Below are 24,036 nucleotides of genomic sequence, written 5' to 3'. Positions count from 1 at the left end.
GGCGGATTTCTCCGTGTACCGGGTGGGGGCAGGACGGCCCCTGCGGAGCGAGTGCCTCATACCCCTGGAGGTGGATGGTAGGAAGGTGACGGGCTTCTGGGACACGGGGGCGGAGGTGACTCTGGCCCGATCCGACATAGTGGCCCCAGAGCGGATACTACCCCACGCGCAGCTGACCCTGAAGGGCATAGATGGGTCCCCGTTTAAGGTGCCTGTAGCCCGGGTGCATCTGAAATGGGGGGCCAAGGAGGGCCTCAAGGAAGTGGGGGTGCACCCGCACTTGCCCACCGAGGTGCTGATGGGGAATGACCTAGAGGAGTGGCCCCATGAATCCCAGCGGGCTCTAGTCACTACCTGGAGCCAGAGCCAGCGGGGGGCTGACAACGTGGGTCCAGGGAAGGACTCCTGGCAGCGTCCTCAGGGTCCCATCCCAGTGGACACGGGGTCCAGCCAGGCTGGGACTCCGGACCTAGACAAAGGTGGGGAACAGGTCCCGATCCCTGCCTCAGCAGCTGAATTCCAGGCTGAGGTGCAGGCAGACCCCTCCTTGCAGAGGCTGAGGGACCAGGCTGGCCTCCATGCAGGTCAGCCCCGGGGGAGAGGTGGCCAGGAGAGATTCCTGCAGGAGCGTGGGCTCCTGTTCCGTGAGTGGCTCCCCCCCAGGAAGGTGAGGGCATGGGGGGTCCAGCGGCAGCTGGTCGTCCCCCGAAAGTATCGCCTCAAGCTGCTGTATTTGGCCCACGACGTCCCCGTTGGGGGCCACCGGGGGATCCGGAGCACCCGGCTGAAGCTGCTCCAGCACTTCTATTGGCCGGGAATCTTTACGGCCGTGCAGCGGTACTGCCGGTCCTGTGACTCCTGCCAGAGGGGCGGGAAGGCCCAAGACAGGAGGAAAGCGGCTTGGGGGTCTCTACCCCAGATAGACCCTCTGGGCTTGCTGAGAGAGTTATGGGAGGGGAAGTCCTCCCTGGATGGAGCATCGGGGGTGGAAGCCGCCCTGGCTGTCCAGAGAAGGCTCACTGGGCTCATGGCCCCGGCCCGAGAGACCCTGGCCAGAGATCAAGGCCAGTGGAAGGGTGGGTGTGACCCCCGAGGACAGGCCTGTGCCAGTCGCCCTGGAGCGGGGCGGCGAGTGGACAGAGGGAAGCCAATTCATGTGGGGCCTCGCCACGGCCGGCCCGAGTCAAGGGGAGCACCCATGTCCCCAGGGCGGGTTCCCACGCAGAGGACCCGAACTTCCCTAGGTCACGAGCGGAGTGACCCTGCTCAGTTCGCTCTCGGAGGGGGGAGAACTGTGACGTAGTGGGGGTACCTGGCTGGTTTCTATGCTGCTGGCTCTGGGGTAACCCCCACTGGCTGTCGTGGGGACCACGACCCAGCAAAACAGGATGAGTCACTATGCAAACCAGTGGCCAGACACCCCCCATGGAGAGGAACAAAGGAAGGTGGAATGCTGCCTTGGCTGGGGGGCAGGGCTGGAAGGGAGGGAGTTGGTTGCTGGCTGTCGGAGGGCATGGAGGAGAGCCTAGGGGAAGGGGCTGGAGTTTAGGGGCCCAGTCTCCCCCATCTCAAGGGGGCCTGAGGCATCCTAGCCCAGTTCCTGTAACCAGATTACATCTGTGCTGCGCTGTGCTGGAGGAGCAATAAACCACCCTCAATTCCACTGGCTGGTGCAGTCTGTTTGTGCCATTTCGGGGTGCAGGAGACGGGGAACCCCCAACGCGCCGTCACACAGTCATTGGTACTATCCTGTTTCACAGTAGGCCAGGGGCAAAGCCAAGGAGCCGTGTCCAGGTCTCTTGAGTCCCACCCGCTCCGTACCGAGCAGAGCCGGCGTGACCTGTGCGGGACAGTCGCTCGGACTAAATGCTTCTAATAGAGATTTCTGGCGGTAATAAATAAATGAAGTCTCCCTGAAATCAGCATGTTTCGTGCTTCCCTGATTCACACTCATCACTCGGCCTCTGTGTCCGTCAGGGAAGTTTCCAGCCTCGATACTGGCTCTCAGGTTCGGCACTTTTTGAGGAAGGTGCGATTTGCATATGCAAATGCAGAGGAAATATATTTCCTTTTAAAAACCCGCGGCCTGGTGCTCAGTGGATTCGCGTTGCAGCAGGAGAGGAGGTGATCAATTGCTGTAGGGTCGCTTAGCGCAGTAGCCATGAAATGTGGGCTCAGTTTTCTTCTCTTGCTGGCAGTTCTCCCAGGTGGGTGAATATCACCGGGGCAAGGCCGGGGGCAAACAGAACCAGCCGGAAGGAGTCTCGCCATGTGTCTTCTTTCTCCACAGGGCTCAGGGCTCAGATCCAGCTGGTCCAGTCGGGGGCAGAGACGAAGAAGCCGGGGGAGGCGGTGAAGATGTCCTGCAAAGGCTCTGGCTACACGTTCACTAGCTATTCAATCCACTGGATTCGACAGGCTCCAGGGAAAGGGCTGGTTTACATCGGATGGATTAACACAGACACGGGGGCGCCCACTTATGCGGATAGTTTTAAGGGGAAAGTCACCATGACTCTGGACAAATCCGCGAGCACCGCCTTCCTGCAAGTGGGCAGCCTTCAGGCGGAGGACACCGCCGTGTATTACTGTGCCAGACACAGCGAGAGAAACCCCAGTCACCGCCGTCCAAAAAGGAGAAGCGGGTTTCCTCCTGCGTGTGGCAACAGCCGCTTATCGCACTAACCAGCAGCGTCCTTATCTCGCTGCTCCGGTCCGCACACTCGTGTTCCTGGCACCCGCCCTCCCTGGCACATTCCAAGTTTCTCAGGGAATTCGGACACCCCCTTCCCGTTGATTCCATTACACAGGCAAAGCTGGCTACATTGGAATTCCTCTCTGACATTCCAAGTGCAGGCAGTGTTGGTACATTACACAGGGAAGGGTGAATCCCGTGGTCGTTTAGACGGGCCAAGGTATTTAGTGTGCAAACAGCTACTGCAAGGGGCACACACTGCCGATGCTGTTCAGTGACATATTGGTCCAATGCCCATTGGGATAAGCTCCTGTCTCCTCTCGGCTCGCTACATCTTGCCTTGGCACAGCCTGTCATTTCCACAAGTCTCAGCTGGTCACAGTCTTGACCACCGCGGTGCAGAACCACGAGCCATTTTTTCCTGCAGTGTCAGAGTCACTCTTAAAGTGAACATGATCTCACCCCTCTCCCCCCCGCCTTGGGGGTCTACTTCCTTCTGCTCCCCAAAGCTTGCCTCGCGTGTGCCAACGGGGTGAGAGACAGAAATGGCAGGGGAAGTCAGGGTACTAACTAGGAAGACTTGGCAGTGAACACGTTCGCAAATATTGTCTCAGGAAAGAAATCGATAGGACTTGGGAATGACGTCACCTCTGATCCAAAATGAAATCTTGCCTGGGGGTACAATGTGAATGGGGGGAAATACTGAATGAGCTGTTGTCTAGGTGTGCAATGGGGAGTGCATCCCGCACACGCTCCCAAAGGGGAGTCTGGGAGTCCAACTACAGAGAGGACAGCCAGATGTAACTGAGGAGGAAGCCCAGTTGGGAGAGGGTCTGGGAGGGGGCTACACACAGCGGAAGTTGGCTACTGAACATTTCGCAGTGATTTCTTCTTATGTGACGTCATAGCAAATAAGCATTGACAGTCATGCACCTTGATAATTATCCCTTATCTTAGTGTTCTTTCCCCCACTTCCTGTCCTCCATAACATTGAGGTCCCACTTCCTGTCCTACTTTTCTTGGATTCTCGGCATTTCTTGTGTATGAAAATGGGGTCAGAGCAGTTTTGGGGGAGGGGTTGCTGGGTTGCACCCCTCCACACACCTCTGTCCATGCTCCTTCCCACTCCTCAGCGCTGGAGCTGCAGTAGGGGGGATGTGAACGAGGTAAGGTGGAGAAGGTTGGGGCTACAGCTGGGGGGTGGGTGCTGAGCCCCAGGTGTGGGTTCAGTAGACAGGTGGGACACTGGGCACAGAGCCGCCACCAGTCGAAACCCCGTCCCGTGCAAAGGGCCAGCAGATGCGTGGGAAGCTAGAAAGCTCCTCCCATTGTTCCCTCATCTCCCCTCTCTCTGACCGATTTGTTTGCTGCCTGGTTTTAAAGGCTTTTCGGGCGTCCTTACGCAAATTCAGCGGGGCGGCTTCTTTTTAAAGAGCCAGGCAATTCCTCCTTCTCTGGCCCACTCCAAGTGCCCTGTCCCGCGCTGTGTCTCTTCATCTGCTCCACTCGAATCCTGAGTCAGACACACACGATGCGTTTCATTGTCCTGTCCTTGCTGGCGGGTCTCTCAGGTACGAACCTCGGAGGCAGCTGAGAGAAAAGCAGGAGGCAAACGCAGCCCAGAGGAACATCCTGTTCAGTCCTTGGTCCTTCAGAGCACAGTAGAACGTGCTAAAGGCTCCGCTGAATCCTGGCCTAGCGCTGTAATATTTGTCTCTTTGCAGGTGTCTGGTCGCAGATCCAGTTGATCCAGTCCGGAGCGGAGGTTAAAAGAGCAGGAGACTCCGCAAAACTCTCCTGTAAAGCGACCGGCTACACGTACACTGACCAGGGCATGCACTGGGCCCGGAGGGCTCCGGGGAAAGGCCTGGAATGGGTGTCTTCAATTACAAACGGGGCTGGGGACACCACGTACTACACAGACTCTGTCAAAGGGCGATTCACCATCTCCAGAGACAACTCCCAGAACCTGCTGTTCTTGCGCATGGCCGGGCTGAGGCCTGAGGACACCGCTGTGTATTACTGTGCGCGATGGGGCGAACACAGTGGGAGAAAACACCTCCCGGCTCATGCAAAAACTCCTCCGTGGGAAATTCCAGTTCATCTCAGGGCCAGCAGATGGCAGCAGGGCCCCACATCAGCTACTAGCAATTGCAATTGGTTTCCAAGCTCATGATATTTTTTGTTAGTCTCTAGTCTAAGGTGCTGCAGGACCATTCCGTGTGTGTGTGTGTGTGTGTGTGTGTGTGTGTGTGTGTTTAAAGTTTTTCCAGAGGAAGGGTTAAAGAGTTATCCAACAGGAAGAAATTCCGAAGTGCATCTTCCTGGGTTCTCAAAGGGGTTTTTGCATGTGGGTTGCAGCAGAGCATCATCCAAGGCCGGGGAATTTAATACCAGCTTTCAACTCCTTAAGGGGATTCCAGAGAGGATGGAGAGAGGCTGGTCTCAGTGGTGGCAGACGGCAGAATGAGAAGCAATGGTCTCAGGTTACAGTGAGGGAGGTCTAGGCTGGATATTAGGAAAAAGCTATTTCCCTAGGAAGGTGGGGAAGCACTGCCATGGGTAACCTAGGGAAAGGGTGGAATCTCCATCCCTAGAGGTTTTTAAATCCCAGCTTGACAAAGCCCTGACTGGGATGATTGAGTTGGGATTGCTCCTTTTGGGCAGGGGGTTGGACTCGATGACTCCTTAGGTCTCTTCCAGCCCTAGGATCCTGTGATTCTATGAAATTCCAATCTTGGGGAGTTTTACAAGCCTTTAGTGACAGGGTATTTAAAGTGTCTTGCAGCTTCCCCTGCCCACCCCTAGGTTCTGCACTGGAAGTGCCATTGGCAGGGAAACAGTCAAAGCTCACAGCGCCCCAGCATAGAGGCAAAGGTGGCCCCCCCAACCCAGTTCACCAAGGGGAAGCTCTGGACCATCTGTGATGTAGTGGGGGTACCTAGCTGGTTTCTATGCTGCTGGCTCTGGGGTAACCCCCACTGGCTGCCCTGGGTACCACGACCCAGCAAAACAGGATGAGTCACTATGCAAACCAGTAGGGCCAGACATCCCCCATGGAGAGGAACAAAGGAAGGTGGAATGCTGCCCTGGCTGGGGGGCAGGGTTGGAAGAGGGTTAGTTAGTTGCTGGCTGGGAGCATGGAGGAGACAGCCTAGGGAAAGGGGCTGGAGTTTAGGGGCCCAGTCTCTCCCATCTCAAGGGGGCCTGAGGCATCCTAGACCAGCTCTGTGACCAGACTACATCTGTGCTGTGCTGTAACCTGGAGAGGCAATAAACTTCCTCTATTCCACCGGCTGGTGCAGTCTGTTTGTGCCATTTCGGGGTGCAGGAGACGGGGGACCCCCAACGTGCCGTCACACCATCTCTGTCCAGCCTTTGGCCACAAGTTTTTGTCCTGCCCTAATTCTGTGTCCTTTTGCGCCAGAAGGATCCTGCTTCATTAAGACAGATGGACATTGTTCATATTACTCTTGCCTCTTCTTCCTCCCCAGACCTCCCTTCCTTACTGTATCATCCCCGGGGGCGTCTCTCCTTTGCCCAAGTCCCTGATCCTGCAAGTGGAAGTCAACAGAGCTCCAGAATTTGGAGCATCTGGAAGGATCGGGATAAAGGCCCTGATTCAAAAAGGCACTGAAGGGTCCTTGTCCAGGAGGATAAAAGCCCCATAGAATGACTGTGGCTGGGCCTTTCCTAATAATAGTTTTTCCTGATATCCAACCTAGACCTCCCCCACGGCATCTTGAGACCATTGCTCCTCGTTCTGCCGTCCGCCCCCACTGAGAACAGCCTCTCTCCATCCTCTTTGCAATCCCCCTTCAAGGAGCTGAAGGCTGCTGTGGCATCAGCTGGCTGGGGCTAAAAGTTGCTGAGTAGACATTGACTCTGGGTCCCTCCGCCCCCTCAGGGTTCCAGAGCTCACCCCACAGCCCCAGCCCCAATGTCTGCCCAGTAGTTTTGCAGCCCAAAGCCTGCGCTGGATGAGCCAGGCCAGCAGTGGGCGTATCCCTGTGTGGACCCGCCCCAAAAGTGTGAGACACCCAGCTCCTATTGGAGACACGAGCAGCCGTTCTGGTTCAGACAATGGTCCCCCTCGCCCAGTATCCTGTCTGGGACAGCGTCCTGCGCCAGAGATCCAAGGGGACCGAACGGAACAGGGCAATTCTGCAGCGCTCCAGCTCTGTCTTCCACTCCAGGCTTCTGACAGCCAGGGCTTTAGGGAAGCCCCAAGCACTGGATAAAATCCATTGAGAGACTTGTCCATTAATTCATGATCCAGGGCCAATGGGAGCTGTGGTCTCCCACACCTGCGGAGGTGCAGGTAAATATGGCGGTGTGGGGACCCAGCAGGGTGAACGCTGACAGACAAGATCTGGCTTGGGCGGGTATTTGCCTGCTCCCGCTGTTGCAGACGCTGCTGGTGCACACTCACTAAGGGCTCTGTGGTGCACTTTAGCACACTGCAGGGCAGAGAGGAAGGATGGTCCAAGGGGTAGAGCACACCTGGACTCCGGGAGACTTTACTCTGGTACCGCGTTCCTACAGCTACAGAATGTGCTGTGCAAAGAAGCTGAAAACCAGAATCGTGATCCGAGGCTACTTCCATTGAGACTCTCTGGGGATCCTGGAGTGGGGAAGTAGCCCTGGCTGCAGGGGAGGAAAGGCTGGTGTTGGGCACCAGAGCCTGGCCTTGCCTTGGTGAAAGGGGAGGGGCTGGACATGGGGAGAAAAGGCAACTTCTGGGGCTTGTGTGAACCAGGCCAGTGTCATAGGTCCTGTTTTCTAGACTTTTAATCATCCGTGTCTTTTTCCAATTTGTCAACAGCGTTCCTGAAATGTGGTCCCCAGAACTGGACACAACACTCCAGGGGAGGCCTGATCAGCGCAGAGTAGAGCGAAATAATTAATGAGTTCAAGTGTCTTGCTCACAACACTCCTATTCATGCAGCCCAGAGTCATATCTGCTTTGTTGGTAACAGTGACAGGCTGTTGACCCATATTTGCTTCATGGGTCACTAGGAGCCCCTTGGGCAGTGCTCCTGCTTTGGGGACATTTCCCCTTCTGTGTGCGCTGGATGGTTCCCTCCTAAGGGCCGCACTTTGCCTTTGTCCTTTTTGATTTTCATCCTCTTTACTTCTGACCATTGTTCGTTCTAAAGTGCAGCCCTCTGCTCCAAAGCACTCGGGACCCCTCCCCTCTGATCTCCCCTGCGCACTTTATCAGCGCCCTCTCTCTGCCATTCTCTATCATTAATGAAGCGAATCATCCAATTTAGCCCGGCTCTGACATTCATGGCAATGACACACACTCAGCTGATGCCAGCCGAGAGTCACGTCTGAGCCTGGCACCCAGCGCGGTGAGTTCCAGCCGGGGACTCGTTAGCGATGGCAACGTTTTAATTAATCCCAAAGCGCCTTCCACCCCTTGGGGTGCTGGGTCAGGACTGGGGATAACACATCGACAGAGATTAATCACCACGTCTGCCCCGCATCCCGGCTCCCAGGCGAGGTGCCCAGCAGGGAAGGTCGGGGAATGAGACGGATTAGCGGAATCCCTGGGGGCCTTATTAGACCTACAGCGCTGGGACACCAGCAAACGGCTGGATGAGCTCACTGCTGGAACCCCGAATGTAGGGGCCTGTCCCGCTCCCCTCCCTCTGTGCGGTGTCTGTGGCTTTGTGTCCATTGCAGGGCATCCCCCCCATGGAGCCAACCCCAGGGCGCAGGCGCATAGTGCCCACCCCACTGCCCTGGCTAGGGAGGGAGCTGCTTTGGTTGAGTCCAATCAGCCATAACGCGCTAAGGGCCCTTGCTCCTGGATCCTGGCGGTGCAAAGGGGAGGGGAACAGAACCCGCCCATGGCCCGGGAAGATGCGGAGCGACGAGCATCCCAGTGAAGAGGGGAGGGGTGGAGAACCCTTCCCCCGACGGGTCACTGAGACACAAGCTCTGCAAGGCGGGTCTGGCTCGCTCTGTGTCGGCTCAGAACAAGCGTGTCAGGGTCTGGCGGAAGGTTGGGGGAGGGGCGGCTGTCCTGCCCAAAGTGGCTCAACTCTCTACTCAGCGTCTCTGCTGTCCTGACACAAGGGCTGCGCCGTGGCGCACGGGACGGATGGTGCCTCTGTCTGCACAGCGGGGAGCGTCCCCCTCACCCGTCCCCACCCCGCTGCACGAACACTTCCCTGTGCGCTCAGAGAGGGAGGCCGGGGAACAGCGGGACACAGACTCAGGAGAAAGCGCGGCTGGACTCAGAGGCCTCCAGCCCCACCTCCGGCCCAGCCTCTGCTATTTCACCCCGCGGGGGGATTCTCTGGCATGTGTCATAGGGCAGCAGAGCCCAGACGAGCATCAACCTCTCCAACAGCGCCGGGTGTCGAACAAGCACCGCGCGGCTTCATTTCCCGGTGGCGTTTCTCCTGCCTCACACCCGTGTGCAGGGCAGGGGCGGCGGGGGAGGGGGGAACAGCCACAGTGAACCCAGCGGAGTCCCCAGGTGTCAGGCCAGGGGGAAGAGAGCAGAATGCGGGCCCAGTGCAGCTGGGGATCGGGCCCTGCCGGCTCCAGGGCCCTGCCGGTAATTACCGGTCTGAGGACCTGTCCCAGGGAGTCTCTGGGCGTCTCCAAAACGAGGCCGAATCTCCGTTAATTGGTGACTCTGCCGAGGGCTCACCCTGGAGCCCGGTGGGGATTCAGGGCTGGTCTCCCGGGGCCCGAAGGGGATTTAAGACCCAGGCGAGCCGGGAGGCTGCGGGAAGCGGTGGGAAGCTGCGGGCTCGGCAGCAGCGCGGGCTGCTCTAGTCACGTTGTCAGCAGATTACGACTCCCGGGTGGGTCTCGGGCGCCCTGGCTGAGCCGCTGGGCCGGGCCGGGGAGGACGCTGGATGGGGCCACAGGAGTCCCGGCCGGGGCAGAAGGGAAGAATCCCGGTCAGCTGGAGCCGCCTCTGCCCCTGCAGCCAGTGATAGGCGCCTGCTTTGGTACCGATCCGCTTGCGCTGCCCCTCGGTCTCTGCCTGTCTCTGGCCTGGCCCCGCCGCCCCCCGGTCTCGTCAGCCAGGGGTGTCCTGCAGAGAACGATCCGCCCAGCCCCCTGGCCCATCAGTGCAGCGCCTGCCTCTGGGCTGCGTCTCTGTGTCACTGATCTCTCGCCGTCTGTCAGAACCCGCCCTGCAGCCCTGGCTCCCGCGTGGGGAATGTCCCTGCGAAATGCCCCCAGAGACTTCACCATCGCCCCTCCGATTACAGTGTAAAAATCCCCTCTGTGGTCACGGCTGCGCAGCCCAGCCTGCTGATCACGGCGAAGCTGGAGGGGGGTGGGGCGCTGTTGGAGGTGGGGGCGGCTGAGACATGCTGAACCAAATTGGGAACGCTGTGTATGATGGGAACCACATCAAGTTAGCGTCTCTCTCAGCAGCTCTGGATCCAGCCGCTGGGCCTGCCCCCTTTTCCTGCTCCCTCTAACCTCAAAATAGCCCCCCCCCAAAGACTCCCATCTTCCTCCGCCCTGGGGCAAGTCTTCCCCACATTCATCGCCTTGCATGTTCCCTCCCCCTCCCCTTGCTCATTAGCACCTACTCCTCGCAGCCGCTCTGCTTCTACCCACTAGACCTTGCCCTGTACAGTCCCTCCGCTTCTCACTAGGGCCAGCCCTGTGCAGAGAGGGTCCAGAGAGCAAGTAGCTCTGTTGGTCTGTGTCTGCAAAAAGGAGAAGTCCTGTGGCCCCGGAAAGACTGGCGGATTTATTTGGGAATAAGCATTTGTGGGTAAAAACCGCTTCAGTGAATGTAGGGAGCCCCTGTGGGTGTTTATCTCTGTCAAAGGGATTGGACTGGAGAAGATGCGGTTGTACTTTAGGGCTTGGCTGTAGACAATGGATCATGCCCTGTGCCATGGATGGAAGCTAGAGGCATGTAGATAAGAAGAGTGGTCAGTATAGGCTGGTGTTTAAGTGACCATCATTTATTTGTACCGTACTCCACGTGTTTGACAAAGTGATTTTTACCCCTGAATCACAGGTATCCCTAAATAGCTACTCCAGTCTTAACAAGCCACCTATTAGTTTGAAATTTTGGCTTCCCTGTAACTTTAAGGGTTAAGGGATGTCTCAAAATAGGGCATTATTTCGAAATTTGGCACTGCCTAGATGCCTTGATGCACCACATTTCAAAATAAGTGATTTGCGCATCTTATTTTGAGTTTAGGGTGCTGTGAAGATGCACTTCAAAGTGCCTCGGGCACTAGTTGGGAGTGGTCCTGCTCATGGCAGGGGGCCGGACTCCATGACCTCCTGAGGTCTCTTCCAGCCCTATGATTCTATGATAAGAAAGGGGAAGGAGAGAAAACCGCTCCCCAAATGTTAGCCACACACTGCAAGATACTGTGGGGAACAGGCTTAGAGAGAACATGACTGGAGAAATTGTAACTGCCCAATGAGAAAGGTGAAGAATCTTGCACAGAGCAGCCAGAAGAGATTCTAATACAATCGGATGGTCCGTTTTGTCTGGTCTCACTTGACTCTCCGATATCCATGGCAGGCATGTTCTCTCACCCTGCTCAGTGCCTGCACAGGGAGGCCCTGCCCCCAACTGGCATTACAAGGTCAAGGAAATCGAGTCCTGCAGGCCGTGGATGGATGGACGGGGAATATTGTAGCTAGAGGGTGACGGGCCTTTTTGGTCGGTAACTCACTGGCTGTATTTCTCTCCCTTTGCCCCAGGAAAGAGGCCTAAATGGGACTGGACAACCGCACCCAGGTGACTCATTTCATCCTCTTAGGGATCCCCAACACTGAGGGCTTCGAGACCATCCTCTTCTTCACCTTCTTAGCCTTCTACCTCTGCACCCTGCTGGGCAACCTGCTCATCTTCTCAGCCGTCCTCGTTGACCCCCGCCTGCACACCCCCATGTACTTCTTCCTCTGCAACCTCGCCGTGCTGGACATGGGCATCTCTTCCCTCAGCGTCCCCAAATTGCTGGCCAGCCTCTGGTTCCAGGATAAGGTCATCTCGCTGGGCGGGTGCATGGCCCAGGTCTTCACTGCTCACTTCCTGGGTAGCACGGAGTGCCTGCTATACACCGTCATGGCCTTTGACCGGTACGTGGCCATCTGCCACCCGCTGCGCTACCTGCTCATCATGAATCGGAAGGTGTGTGCCCTCCTAGCCGCCGGAAGCTGGATCGCCAGCTCCTTCCACGCCACCATCGTCACCAGCCTGACCTTCACGCTGCCCTACTGTGGGTCCAACGTGATAGACTATTTCTTTTGTGACATCTTCACTGTGGCAAAGCTGGCCTGTGGGGACACGTACATCTTGGAGACCGTGGTCTTCACCAACACTGGGGTGGTGCCCATGACCTGCTTCGTCCTCATCCTCGCCTCCTACGTCAGGATCGTCTTCTGCATCCTGAAGATGAACGCGGGTGAAGGGCGGCGCAAAGCGACCTCCACTTGCGCCTCCCATCTGGTGGTGGTGACCATGTTCTTCGGGCCCTGCGCTTTGATCTACACTCAGCCACAGCTGAGCAAAGTGCTGGTGACCCCTGTGAACATTTTTGGCAACTTGATCACGCCCATGGTGAACCCGGCCATCTACACGCTGCGCAACAAGGAGGTGAAAGCGGCTCTGAGAAAACTGCGAGGGGGGTCAGACACCTGCACGTTGATGTGCAGCAGATGCAGGAGTAGCATGTGAGTCTGTTTGAAAACCCACCTATAAATACATCGGCATGGCCCCTCAATGACTCTCCCTTCACCCATCCTCACACAGCCCAATGTATCTCTGTGGAGCTCTATCTGCCATAGAAATGCTTCTACAATCCCGAGCTGTCTGCCTCGCTGTCAGGCTGACATTTTCAATGCCGCCCGAGGGACAGGCGCACTCAGTTTGCATCAGAATGAATCGGAACTGGAGACACAAACGTTGCTGAGGTTTCTGAAAGTCTCAGCCTCATAGCACAGATCTGTCCATCCATCATTATAAGGCAGGACTTACACTGCCAGGATTCTCATGGCTGCTGTGTGCGTCCTCCCCAAGCAATCAGCCCCTGGCTTGAGTTGTGCACGCCAGACTCGGGCAGAGTATTCAACCGGTGCTGGCACCAGAGGTCAAACCACCTCTCTCCTACTCAGAAATCTTCCTTTGTGCGTCCCAGGATCACTGGAGCTGTGTGGCCCTAGCTTTGTCCTGGGAACTCTTCAGCTAAGTCTACACTCGTGCACTGAGGGGGGCAGCCAGAGTCTTCCTGATGGTGTCTTTGCACTGACCCGAGAGGCAGCTTCCAAAGAGCCACAGGCCCAGACTTTGGCGCCTGGGAAAAGCAACCCGGGAATGGGAGGTCACAACGATTTTAAAATCAAGGCAGCTTCTGATGCGCAATGGGAAACCACCATTGATCTCCAAGTTCTGGGCACTGGGTGGGCCTAGAAGCAAAAGCAGGGGCAGCTGGTGCTTTCTGTGTTTATTACCAGAAAGCTGTCAGTTCGACACAACTACATTTGAATAGCCCGTGGGAATTATTTGTAAAACGTTATGTTGTGACTAAGACAAAGGCTTGGAACACAGAAAATCTGGGTTCCAGTACAGGCTGTGTAGAGGAATCTCTGCTTGCCCTTGTGTGTGTCACTACATTGTTTTATGCCTCAGTTTCCCCATTTGTTATACATGGATCATTACATCCTTTGTCATTCTCAGCTATCCGGTGTATCACATAGAAGCAGCGACTATCTCTGTGTGCCTGTGCGGGGTGTTGCATAAACGCAGCCAGATCAGAGTTCCACACAATAGGCCCTGCCATAATACTCATGATAATAATAGTGAAAAACAAATAAAAACAGCGTCATAGAATCCTAGGACGCTAGAACTGGAAGGGACCTCGAGAGGTCCTTAAGTCCAGTCCCCTGCCCTCACAAATAGGACCCCACATTTCCCGCCCCCACATTCCCCGAGCTAGGGGGGTTGGACCATTCTGACCCAAATCCCAGTGAAGTCAGAGGGGATATTTAAGTGGCTTCCATTGGCATTGGCTCAGGTTCTGCATATTTGGAGGGAGCGCTGCGCAATGGAGCCTGGGGCCAGGGGGCTCCGGACACGTGCTTCCAAATCAGGAACAGAGAGAGGAGGGAGGAAGGGATCGGAGCAGAGAGGAGAAGGAAGGAAGGAAGGGCGTTAACACCCCGCCAAAGGCAGCTCCGCGTCTGTGGAATCCCTGTGAATCTTCCTCCTCATCTTCATCATCCCCCTGCTCCTCTACCCGTTGGGGCATCCCCAAGGTTTAGCTGCCGAGCAGCCATCTGAAAAGGGGACCCCGCATTGCCCGGCCCCAGAGAGATGAGGTGACAGAGATTGTGTTAACGCGAATCGGGCCACACACGAGCCTGGGATGAGCCTTGGACTCCCAGAGGAACATCGCTCTGTTCCAGCAGTGTCTGGATTAGAACAGTGTCTGCAGGGCAGGAACAGTCAAATGCCGCCCTGCATGTGGCCCTCCAAGTTGCCCCCACACCCGCATACTTCGCTCCAACTCCCCCGGAATGGGCAGGGTCGCTCCCACCGGTTGGTAAACGTAAGGGCAGCGGGGGCTAACCCTGGTGAACAAGCGACTTCTCATTGCTCAGTCTCGGTGCAGGCTGGTCTCTTTCGCAGAGCGGGTGTCCCGGGGAAGCGCGCTCGCCCCCCCCGTCCCCGTCCCCGTCCCCGTCCCCGCCACAGACTGGGCGCTGGAGCGTCCCCTCGATGTGCACACGTGGGCAGCCTGGCCGGGCAGAGCGAGAGATTTAAACCGGCACCTCTCTCCCCGGGTTCAGGGCCCGCCCGTGGTGAGACACGCTCGCGCGCTCTGCTTTACACTCGGCCTTAGGGGGCAGCATCGGCCGGGCCCGTTCCCATTCCTGCGCGGTGGGATCCTGAGGATGCGGGGATCGACGGGAGCAATGAGTTGACCTCATGTCCCTGAGGAGCATCCCGTGGTCCGAGGGAGCGTGACACCCCCTTCTCCCTGGCCTTGGGGAGCCTTTGGCAGGGGAACAGGGCGCATCAGACTCTCTGTCACCCAGGGGAAGCTAAAGCGGGATTGCTCGCAATGGGGCCCCGGATACTTTGCAATGAGCTGGTGCCTGATGCGGGGGATGGGGGGGGGGTGTCATTGAAGGCGGGGGGAGGGGGGAGTTTGGGGCTGTATCTTATCGCGTGGGAGCCGCTTTCTGTCTCTTTCCTGCCTCTCCTCCTCCCCCACCCGGCTCTGCCTCGCCCTGCGCACCAGCCCCTCCCGGAGAGATTCCAATGGCCCCGCCCTCTCCTAGAACCTTGGCCTGGGGACCGCTGTAATGGCCTGCGGAGCTGAGTGACGTCATAAAGGGCTGAGGGGCGGGGCCTGATATCTCCAGGGTGACTCTGGAATTGCGGGAAGGGAGAATTCGCTCCTTGTAACCTCTGCAGAGGTGGCCAATGGGAGCTGAAGAGGCTGGACAGAGAGTCCGGCCACCGAGTGAACTCCGGCAAGTCACTGAGCCTCAGTTTCCCTTTCTGTAGGACGCGGCATGTTGACGCTTCGCCCACTCGGGGAAGCGCAGTGAGTTACTGGTGTGAGCGGTACGTTTATGAATAAATAACAGCGACGCTGGCAACTCGCGTTGTTCCTCTGCTGACCCACCTGTAGGGAAGATGCGCCAGGGATGTGTTTCCTCTGTTAGCACGGATGGGAACACCAGGGACTATGCAGACTCCCTGACAGGCCAAGTCACCATCTCCAAGGACAATTCCAGCAACCTGCTGTACCTACAACTCACCGGCCTGAAGCCCGAGGACATCCCCGCTATTACTGTGCGACACACAGCTGTGTACATTTGCGGCTTCATGCACAAGAACGGCTGTTCTTGCACAATAATCCGCAGGGCATCCACACTGCCCACTTGCTCCTCCGCAAGAAGATGTACAGTGCGCAGTGTGCACATGTTGGTGAGCAAGAACTCTGCAGTGTAGTCATAGCCCTACAGGGCATCCACAAGAGAGCTTACACCTGTTAGAAAAGAGTATAGCTCCTGGGCAAGAAGCCCTCTTACCACGTGTGACGTAGTGGGGGTACCTGGCTGGTTTCTATGCTGCTGGCTCTGGGGTGGCCCCACTGGCTGCCGTGGGTACCACGACCCAGCAAAACAGGATGAGTCACTATGCAAACCAGTATGGCCAGACACCCCCCATGGAGAGGAACAAAGGAAGGGGGAATGCTGCCCTGGCTGGGGGGCAGGGCTGGAAGAGAGTTAGTTAGTGGCTGGCTGTCTGGGAGCATGGAGGAGACAGCCTAGGGAAAGGGGCTGGAGTTTAGGGGCCCAGTCTCCCCCATCTCAAGGGGGCCTGAGGCATCCTAGCCCAGCTCTGTGACCAGATTCCATCTGTGCTGTGCTGTATCCTGGAGAGGCAATAAACTTCCTCTATTCCACCGGCTGGTGCAGTCTGTTTGTGCCATTTCAGGGTGCAGGAGACGGGGGACCCCAACGTGCCGTCACACTGGTGTTAGAAGTGGGATGCACTGCACCCCGTGGATGGAGCTTCCAGCGGCCAGCGACAAGGCGCAGTAGAAGCAAGAGCCCTGGAGCCAGGCGTGCTGGAGACAGAGCGAAGCGGTTCCTGGGAATCGTGGGGCGCTGCAGCACTAGACTGGTGAGTCTGCACCGAGGGGACCTGTGGGCAGATGGCCTACGCCCAACTCTTGAAGGCAGAGCTGGTGGGGCTGTGCAGAGAGAGGGGTTTGCCTGCGCAGAAAGCAACCAAGGCCCAGCTGATTGCCCAGCTGGAAGATAATGACCAGCCACAGGGCCAGGATCTTGTCCCCAGGGGAAGCAGCCAGACGCCCCCTGAGAGTGTGTCAGGCTCAGAGAGGGGGAGGAGCGCTGGAACCCACCGGAGAGAGGAGACGGCGTCTCTCGGGAGGCCTGCAAGCCGAAGCCCATCTAGGGCAGGTGCCAGCCCAGCGGAGCTACAGAGGCTGGAGATCCAGCTGCGGATAAAGGAATTGGAAGCAGAGGACCAAGAGAGGGACCGCCAGGACCGAGAGAAGGAGCGCCAAGATTGAGAAAGGGACCGCCAGGACCGAGAGAGGTAGCGACAGCATGAGTTGGCCATGGCAGAGCGGAGAACCAGCGGGGCACCGGCTGCGCCAAGTGCGGATGGGCCCCAGGGTCCCGGGACTGCCAGATGCTTGGAGAGGCTCGTGGTGGCCCAATTGAAGGACGTGGGTGACATAGACGGGTTCCTCAGTGCCTTTGAGAGGGCCTGTGGACTGCAACTAGTTCCCCCAGCTGACTGGCTGCACGAGCTCATCCCTGCACTGAGCCAGGAGGCGGCCGGAGTGCTCAGTCAGCTGGAGGACCTACAGCCAGGGGATTACAACCGAGTCAAGGAGGCCCTGCTGCACAAGTTCGGGCTGACCCCCGAGAGGTACAGGAAGAAGCTCCGGGGGGTACAGAAAGGGCCCCGGGAGACCTATGTGGATCCAGCCTCCCGCCTGTCGCAATACGGCTGCAAGTGGGTTTCTGGAGTCGGAGCCCAGACCACAGAGGAGCTGCTCAAGCTGGTCCTGATGGAGCAGTTCTATGAAGCATGCCCACCCAAACTGAGGCTGTGGCTCAAGGACTGGAGACCAGAGAACCCCCAGGAGGCCGGGAGGCTGGCGGATGAGTTCACGGAGAGCCGGTCCGGGTGTGAACGGGAGTCCTGGAGAGAAAGGGAACCGCGCAGAGACCGGATCTCGGCTGAGCGACGGAGGGAGTCAACTACGGGGCGAGACCAAGGAACAGGTCGCCTGTGCCCTAGAGAACCAGCCAGGGCCTGGACAGAGACAGCCCAAAGCCTAACTTGCCAGCGCTGTGGGCAAAAATGCCACAAGAGGGCTCAGTGCACCAGGTCCCAGGACCGGGGACTTTCCAGGGTTAACTGGCTGGGGCGGAAGGAAGGGCAGGCTGCCCCAGAGGCAGGGGCTGGCAGGCAAACCTCAGCTCAGAGACAGGGGAAGGATGCTCAGTGCACCTCCCTTGGGAGGTCTGATCCTCAGGAGGCGGATTTCTCCATGTACCGGGTGGGGGCAGGACAGCCCCTGTGGAGCGAGTGCTTCATACCCCTGGAGGTGGATGGTAGGAAGGTGACGGGCTTCTGGGACACGGGGGCGGAGGTGACTCTGGCCCGATCTGACATAGTGGCCACAGACCGGATACTACCCACACACAGCTGACCCTGAAGGGCATAGATGGGTCCCCGTTTAAGGTGCCTGTAGCCCGGATGCATCTGAAATGGGGGGCCAAGGAGGGCCTCGAGGAAGTGGGGGTGCACCCGCACTTGCCCACTGAGGTGTTGATGGGGAATGACCTAGAGGATTGGTCCCATGAATCCCAGCAGGCTCTAGTCACCACCCAGAGCCAGCGGGTGGCTGACAACGTGGGTCCAGGGAAGGACTCCTGGCAGCGTCCTCAGGGTCCCATCCCAGTGGACACGGGGTCCAGCCAGGCTGGGACTCTGGACCTAGGTAAAGGTGGGGAACAGGTCCCAATCCCTGCCTCAGCAGCTGAATTCCAGGCTGAGGTGCAGGCAGACCCCTCCTTGCAGAGGCTGAGGGACCAGGCTGGCCTCCGTGCAGCTCAGCCGCGGGGGGAGGTGGCCAGGAGAGATTCCTGCGGGAGCATGGATCCTGTTCCGGGAATGGATTCCCCCCAGGAAGGTGAGGGCATGGGGGTTCCAGCGGCAGCTGGTCGTCCCCCAAAAGTATCGCCTCAAGCTGCTGTATTTGGCCCACGACGTCCCCGTTGGGGGCCACCGGGGGATCCGGAGCACCCGGCTGAGGCTGCTCCAGCACTTCTATTGGCCGGGAATCTTTACAGCCATGCAGCGGTACTGCCAGTCCTGTGACTCCTGCCAGAGGGGCGGGCAGGCCCAAGAGAGTAGGAAAGCGGCTTGGGGGTCTCTACCCCAGATAGAGGACCCTCTGGGCTTGCTGAGAGAGTTATGGGAGGGGAAGGCCTCCCTGGATGGAGCGTCGGGTGTGGGAGCCGCCCTGGCTGTCCAGAGAAGGCTCGCTAGGTTCATGGCCCCGGCCCGAGAGACCCTGGCCAGAGATCAAGGCCAGCGGAAGGGTGGGTGTGACCCCCGAGGACAGGCCTGTGCCAGTAGCCCTGGAGCGGGGCGGCGAGTGGACAGAGGGAAGCCAGCTCATGTGGGGCCTCTCCACGGCCGGCCCGAGTCAAGGGGAGCACCCATGTCCCCAGGGCGGGTTCCCACTCAGGGGACCCAAACTTCCCTAGGTCACGAGCGGAGTGACCCTGCTCAGTTCGCTCTCAGAGGGGGGAGAACTGTGACGTAGTGGGGGTATCTGGCTGGTTTCTATGCTGCTGGCTCTGGGGTAACCCCCACTGGCTGCCGTGGGTACCACGACCCAGCAGAAGAGGATGAGTCACTATGCAAACCAGTATGGCCAGACACCCCCCATGGAGAGGAACAAAGGAAGGTGGAATGCTGCCCTGGCTGGGGGGCAGGGCTGGAAGAGAGTTAGTTAGTGGCTGGCTGGAAGCATGGAGGAGACAGCCTATGGAAAGGGGCTGGAGTTTAGGGGCCCGGTCTCCCCCATCTCAAGGGGGCCTGAGGCATCCTAGCCCAGCTCTGTGACCAGATTCCATCTGTGCTGTGCTGTATCTTGGAGAGGCAATAAACTTCCTCTATTCCACCAGCTGGTTCAGTCTGTTTGTGCCATTTCAGGGTGCAGGAGATGGGGGACCCCCTACGCGCCGTCACACCACGCCATATTGTAAATCTTCTTGCCCAACAGAGGGAGGGCAGTGTAGGCGCTCTGCTAATTCTTGCACAAAAATGGCCTTGCTGAGCAACAAGCTGCCAGTGTAGACATAGCCTACCTGTGCGAGAGATGCACAGTGACACAAAACCTGCCGGTGGTCAGACAAGAGGGCAGCAGATCCACATACAGCTCAGACTGAGGGCAGCAGACCCAGCCCCATGTTGTGGATGGCAGCCCTGGCTGTGTCGGTGCCCTGGAGAGCGCTGGGGATTCGAGTCACACAAAGGGCTGAGGCGCCTTCTTAGAACGCCGGGCTCCCCATGGAACTTACAGCCTCATATTTAGTGCCCGGCCTCTCTCCCCACCACATTCAGAGAAGGGACTGCCAGGGAGATGTTGTGCCTCACAGCCAAGTGCCCACCACCTCGGCTGTGAGGGGTTTCCAGGATGTCATCTCCAGACCAGGCCCCACAACTAAAAGGGATTTTCTTTCTTCCTTTCTCACCTGAGAAGTCCCTGTAGGAGGAAGCGTATTCGCTGTAGGGTTCATGCCCCTAAATCTAGAGGTCTCCAAACTTTTTAAGCCCAAGATCACTTTTTGAACTTAAATGCAGGATCTACCTCAAACCCAAATACCTCTGCTCCGCCTCCTGTGTGCCCCTTCTCTTTGCTCACTCCATCCTCCCTCTCTCCTCCCATCCTCCCTTCTTTTCACCAGGCAGGAGCACAGGGCTGTGGCACAAGATCTAGTCTTGGACTAAGGGATTTAGAATTTGAGAGGGGCTCTGAGCTAAGCCTCAGGCAGGGAGTTTGGGTGCAGGAGGGGGTTCAGGGTACAAAATCTGTAAGGGGGCTTGGGTCCAGGGGTCTCAAGGCTGGGCCAGGGGTTTGGGGTGCAGGAGGAGATTCATGACTGGGGCAGGTGTTTGGAGTTGGCTCCAGCTGGACACTGTTTACCTCAGTTGGCTCCAGGGTGGTGGGGCAGTGGGGCTAAAGCAGGCTCACCCCTGACCTGGCTCAGCATCACTCTCAAAAGCAGCCAACACACTCCATCCCAAACCCTATTGTGCCCCCCTTCCATTCTGTGGAGGTAGACTAGAGCGTGGGAGGGGGCACCCTGACATCAGCAACCCCTCCTCTCCCTCCCCTGTCATCTGCATGGCACCCAGGAGACTCCCCAGGGGGAGGTAGCTCCAAGGAAAAGGGCAGGAAATGTGCAGCAGTGTGGGGAGGGGCAGCTGAAGCGCCCGCACTTGATAGCCTCTTGGTCAAACCAGTCAGGATCCCCTGTCAGAAGCTCCAATATCTACCATAGAATCATAGAACCATAGAGCTGGAAGAGACCTCAGAAGGCCATCAAGTCCAGCCCCCTGCTCTAGGAAGGACCAATCCCAACTAAATCAACCTAGCCAGGTTGCTCCTGTCTGCTGACAAGGGCCTTAAAAATACAGACGTGTCAGGAGGATCCCTGAACCTTATGTCAGGCGCTGTACACACACCCAGGCTGAAGAGGTCTGACTCCTACTCCTGGAACCGTACAGCGAGTCAGTCATATCGCTGGCAGGAGGAAAGTGCGTGTCTCTTATAAGGCGGAGTATGCAAATGAGGGACTGAGTGTCCTGCTTAAATCTGTTCCTCCCTCTGCCCAGGCTGCACCCGCACAGACAATTAGCAGCTGCCTGGGTCTGTGCAGTGACCAAACAATACAGCACCAGGGACAATGAAGTTTTGGCTAATTGGAATTTTGGCTTTAGCGGCTTTCGAAGGTATTTTCTTCTTTGGAATAACGGTAGGAGTGCGAGAATATTAAACTCCCTTGTGTTGATACCAATATTTATAACCGGTCTTTATTCGCAGGTGCCCGGTCCCAGGAGCTGGTGGAGTCCGGAGGGGATGTGAAGAAGCCCGGAGACTCTCTGCGCCTCTCCTGCAAAGCCTCCGGCTTCACCTTCAGCAGCTACAACATGAACTGGGTCCGGCAGGCTCCCGGAAAGGGGTTGGAGTGGGTCGCGTTTATTTACTATGATGCGTCGGGTCCCAGCTATGCTGATGCAGTGAAAGGCCGATTCACCATCTCCAGGGACAACCCCAACAACCTGCTGCACCTGCAAATGACCGGGCTGAAGCCCGAGGACACCGCCCGCTATTACTGTGCGAGAGACACAGTGACACCAACCCTGCGGCTGCTCGTACAAAAACCAGAGCTGCGGAACTTCCCGCGTCTGCCGCACGGGGGCAGCAGAGACACGCGCCAAACAGTCGTGAATGGAGCACAAGGGAGCGAAGGCCCATCAGGCTGGAAGGTTCTGACGTCACGGATTAACTCTTTCCTGTGCTAGTTCCATCAGTTTTTCAAGGAGCTAAATCTCTGTTCTAAGCACCGAGCGACATGCAAACAACTCCGCTCTGAGCTTCCTTCAGCAGCCGGGTGTGGGAGCCATGCCTGGAGCGCAAACACTTTCCCATCACTCCCTTAGCGCCCGGGGAACGGAGATGAAAAGCTAGCCTAGCACCAGAGCTGCTGCCTACTCAGCACGTTTCACGCACTAACCAGCAGTGTCCTTGTTTCGCAGCTACGTTCCGCACACTCGTGTGTCTGGCACCCGCCTGCCGTGGCACATTGCAAGTCTCGCAGAGAATTCGGACACCCCCTTCCCGTTGGTGTCTGATGGGTTCTGAGCATGCGCATCCCAAGGACAGCGGCCTTCATTGCCTTAGGGGTGTCAGTGGCCGCTGGGATCACGGAGGCCTGATCTCATCCTGTGGCTTCAAAATGCTACAGGAGTAACCTGCGGGTAACACACATGGCCCCGCACTGAGGGGCCAGAGCTAGTTACCGCGCTACGCACAATGGCCGAGATTCCCAGCCTGCAGAAATACGCACAATTCCACGGGCTCGGACTAAACTGCCCTGGTTTGTACCGGCTGGAAATCTGGCCAAGTATTTCTTCCCTCAGCACACAGCTATTAATTCATCATATTATTCTATTCCATCAGTGTCAGCAGCTTGTCAGTGTGAACCGACACTTGCTCAAGGTGAACTCGAGGCTCGTGCTCCCTGCGGCGGACTGAGGAGCCGACGGGGGTTCTGTGAGATTCCAATCGGAGAGGCGGCCTCGGCTCCGAGAAGGGGGAGGGAAGGTCGCTCCCTTCGCCGCTCGCAGCAGAGCGGGGACCTTTCCGCTTTCGGACAACAGCGACCCCTAGTGGCGAGGAATCGGTTCCCTGTCTCGCTCCCCTCTCGCTGATTTCACACTGTCAGCAGGTCTGGGAACAAGAGGCAGCAGCGGTCACTAACCTGGCAGCGCCCTCGGCCCTTCCCCCGGGACAGACCCCCCCCCCCCCCCCGGCGGCTGCAGCCCAGCAAGGCCGTTTGCAATCGACCCCAGCCAAGGCGCTGGTTCGCGGCTCATCGAGACCGAGCAAGAGCTAAACGCCCTGGAACCAGACACGCCTGCCGGCGACGTCCCCTTCCAGGGCCAGGCCTCTAGCTCGGACAAGGCAGAGCCCCCGTGTGCCATCTGGGTGCCGAAATGGGGAGGGGGCAGGACAGAGACAACGCTTCAAAACTAGCGCTCAATGGCAGGGAGCTACTGGCCCTGCTTCCAGGCAGCCAGGTCTTGTCTCCTGGCAGCGCCTCTGGCAACCACTCCCGCTGCCCCCACACGTGCGCTGCGGGCCCCCCTCAGTGCTGCCCTGTCCCGGGCCGGGTGTGGGGCCTGCTCTCTGCCTCTGGAGCCCGGCCGGGTCCTGGCTCCCTGCGCCGTGGCACGTCCCTTGCAGCTGAGCATTGTTAGCTCACTGGCGGGGAGGGGCAGGTAACCCCCAGGCTCCAGTGCCAAGGGGGCGGATCCGGCCGGAGCTGGAGTCACTTTTCATTGAAATCCCTGACTATAAAATGGGCCTAAAGAGAAGCGGGAGCTCAGCTGAGCTGCAAGGAGCCCGGCAGGCGGGCGTGTGTGGGAGGGGCGAGAGCCGGAGCCCAGCAGCCCTCCCGATGCTCCACTCCCTCGGCGTTCACACCTTGCAGCTGCTCGCCCAGGCGCTGCCTGCTTCCTCCCGCTGCCCCGCTTCCTGCTCCCCGCGCTGACGCTCTGGCTCCTGGATTTTCTGTGCACCCGGAGGAAGGTGCTGCGGATGGGCAGGGCGGAGGAGGCAGGCAGCCTGGCCAGGAGCCACCGCCTAACGACCCCCGGCCTGCGTGTCCGACTCCAACCGCATGTTCCCCCTGCAGTCCCTGAGAGCCGTGTGGCCCAGGCAGAAGCTGGACTCCGTCAAGTGGGCGCACGTGGGCTCCTCCGCCCCCAGCCCCGACGTCATCCAGCTGGATGGGCAAAAACGGCTCCGGATCCTCGACTATGCCCGAGACAACAAAACCAACAAACGTTTCTCTGTCAGCCCATTGGGATGCCTCCGAAGCACCAAAATATGGAGTTTTACATGGACGTGTTGATGGGGAAAAGTTGGAAATTCAGTCCCAGGGGCACTGCCGGGGGCGGCTGCTTACCTGGAAATGCCTCCCCTGGAAATGTGCCGCTCCAGGCACCTGCTTGATTTGCTGGTGCCTAGAGC

At 58.1% G+C, this 24,036-nt stretch overlaps 2 protein-coding genes and 1 gene segment (V, D, J or C); 2 read left to right on the top strand and 1 right to left on the bottom strand.

Annotated features, from left to right (window-relative positions):
• The window catches only part of LOC142821246 (uncharacterized), a 161,449-nt gene that overhangs the window by 34,927 nt on the left and 102,486 nt on the right, over positions 1 to 24,036 (bottom strand). The gene's annotated exons all lie outside the window — the stretch shown is intronic.
• Positions 11,392 to 12,533, top strand: LOC142821376 (olfactory receptor 10D3-like). The gene has a single exon (XM_075912279.1). The coding sequence runs from the start codon at positions 11,421 to 11,423 to the stop codon at positions 12,381 to 12,383; it is 963 nt and encodes a 320-aa protein (XP_075768394.1). The 5' UTR covers positions 11,392 to 11,420; the 3' UTR covers positions 12,384 to 12,533.
• Positions 21,056 to 21,803, top strand: LOC142821245 (Ig heavy chain V region 3-like). The segment is given in 2 exon segments: positions 21,056 to 21,230; positions 21,322 to 21,803. Coding segments are annotated over 2 exon segments (528 nt in total).

This window comes from Pelodiscus sinensis, chromosome 30, assembly GCF_049634645.1.
Source record: "Pelodiscus sinensis isolate JC-2024 chromosome 30, ASM4963464v1, whole genome shotgun sequence".
Classification (NCBI taxonomy): Eukaryota; Metazoa; Chordata; order Testudines; family Trionychidae; genus Pelodiscus; species Pelodiscus sinensis.
This window is presented reverse-complemented; position numbering and strand designations above follow the sequence as displayed.

What these genes read in the sequence shown, in the direction of transcription:
- LOC142821376 (XM_075912279.1), top strand. Translation starts at nt 11,421, where the DNA reads ATGGGACTGGACAACCGCACCCAGGTGACTCATTTCATCCTCTTAGGG.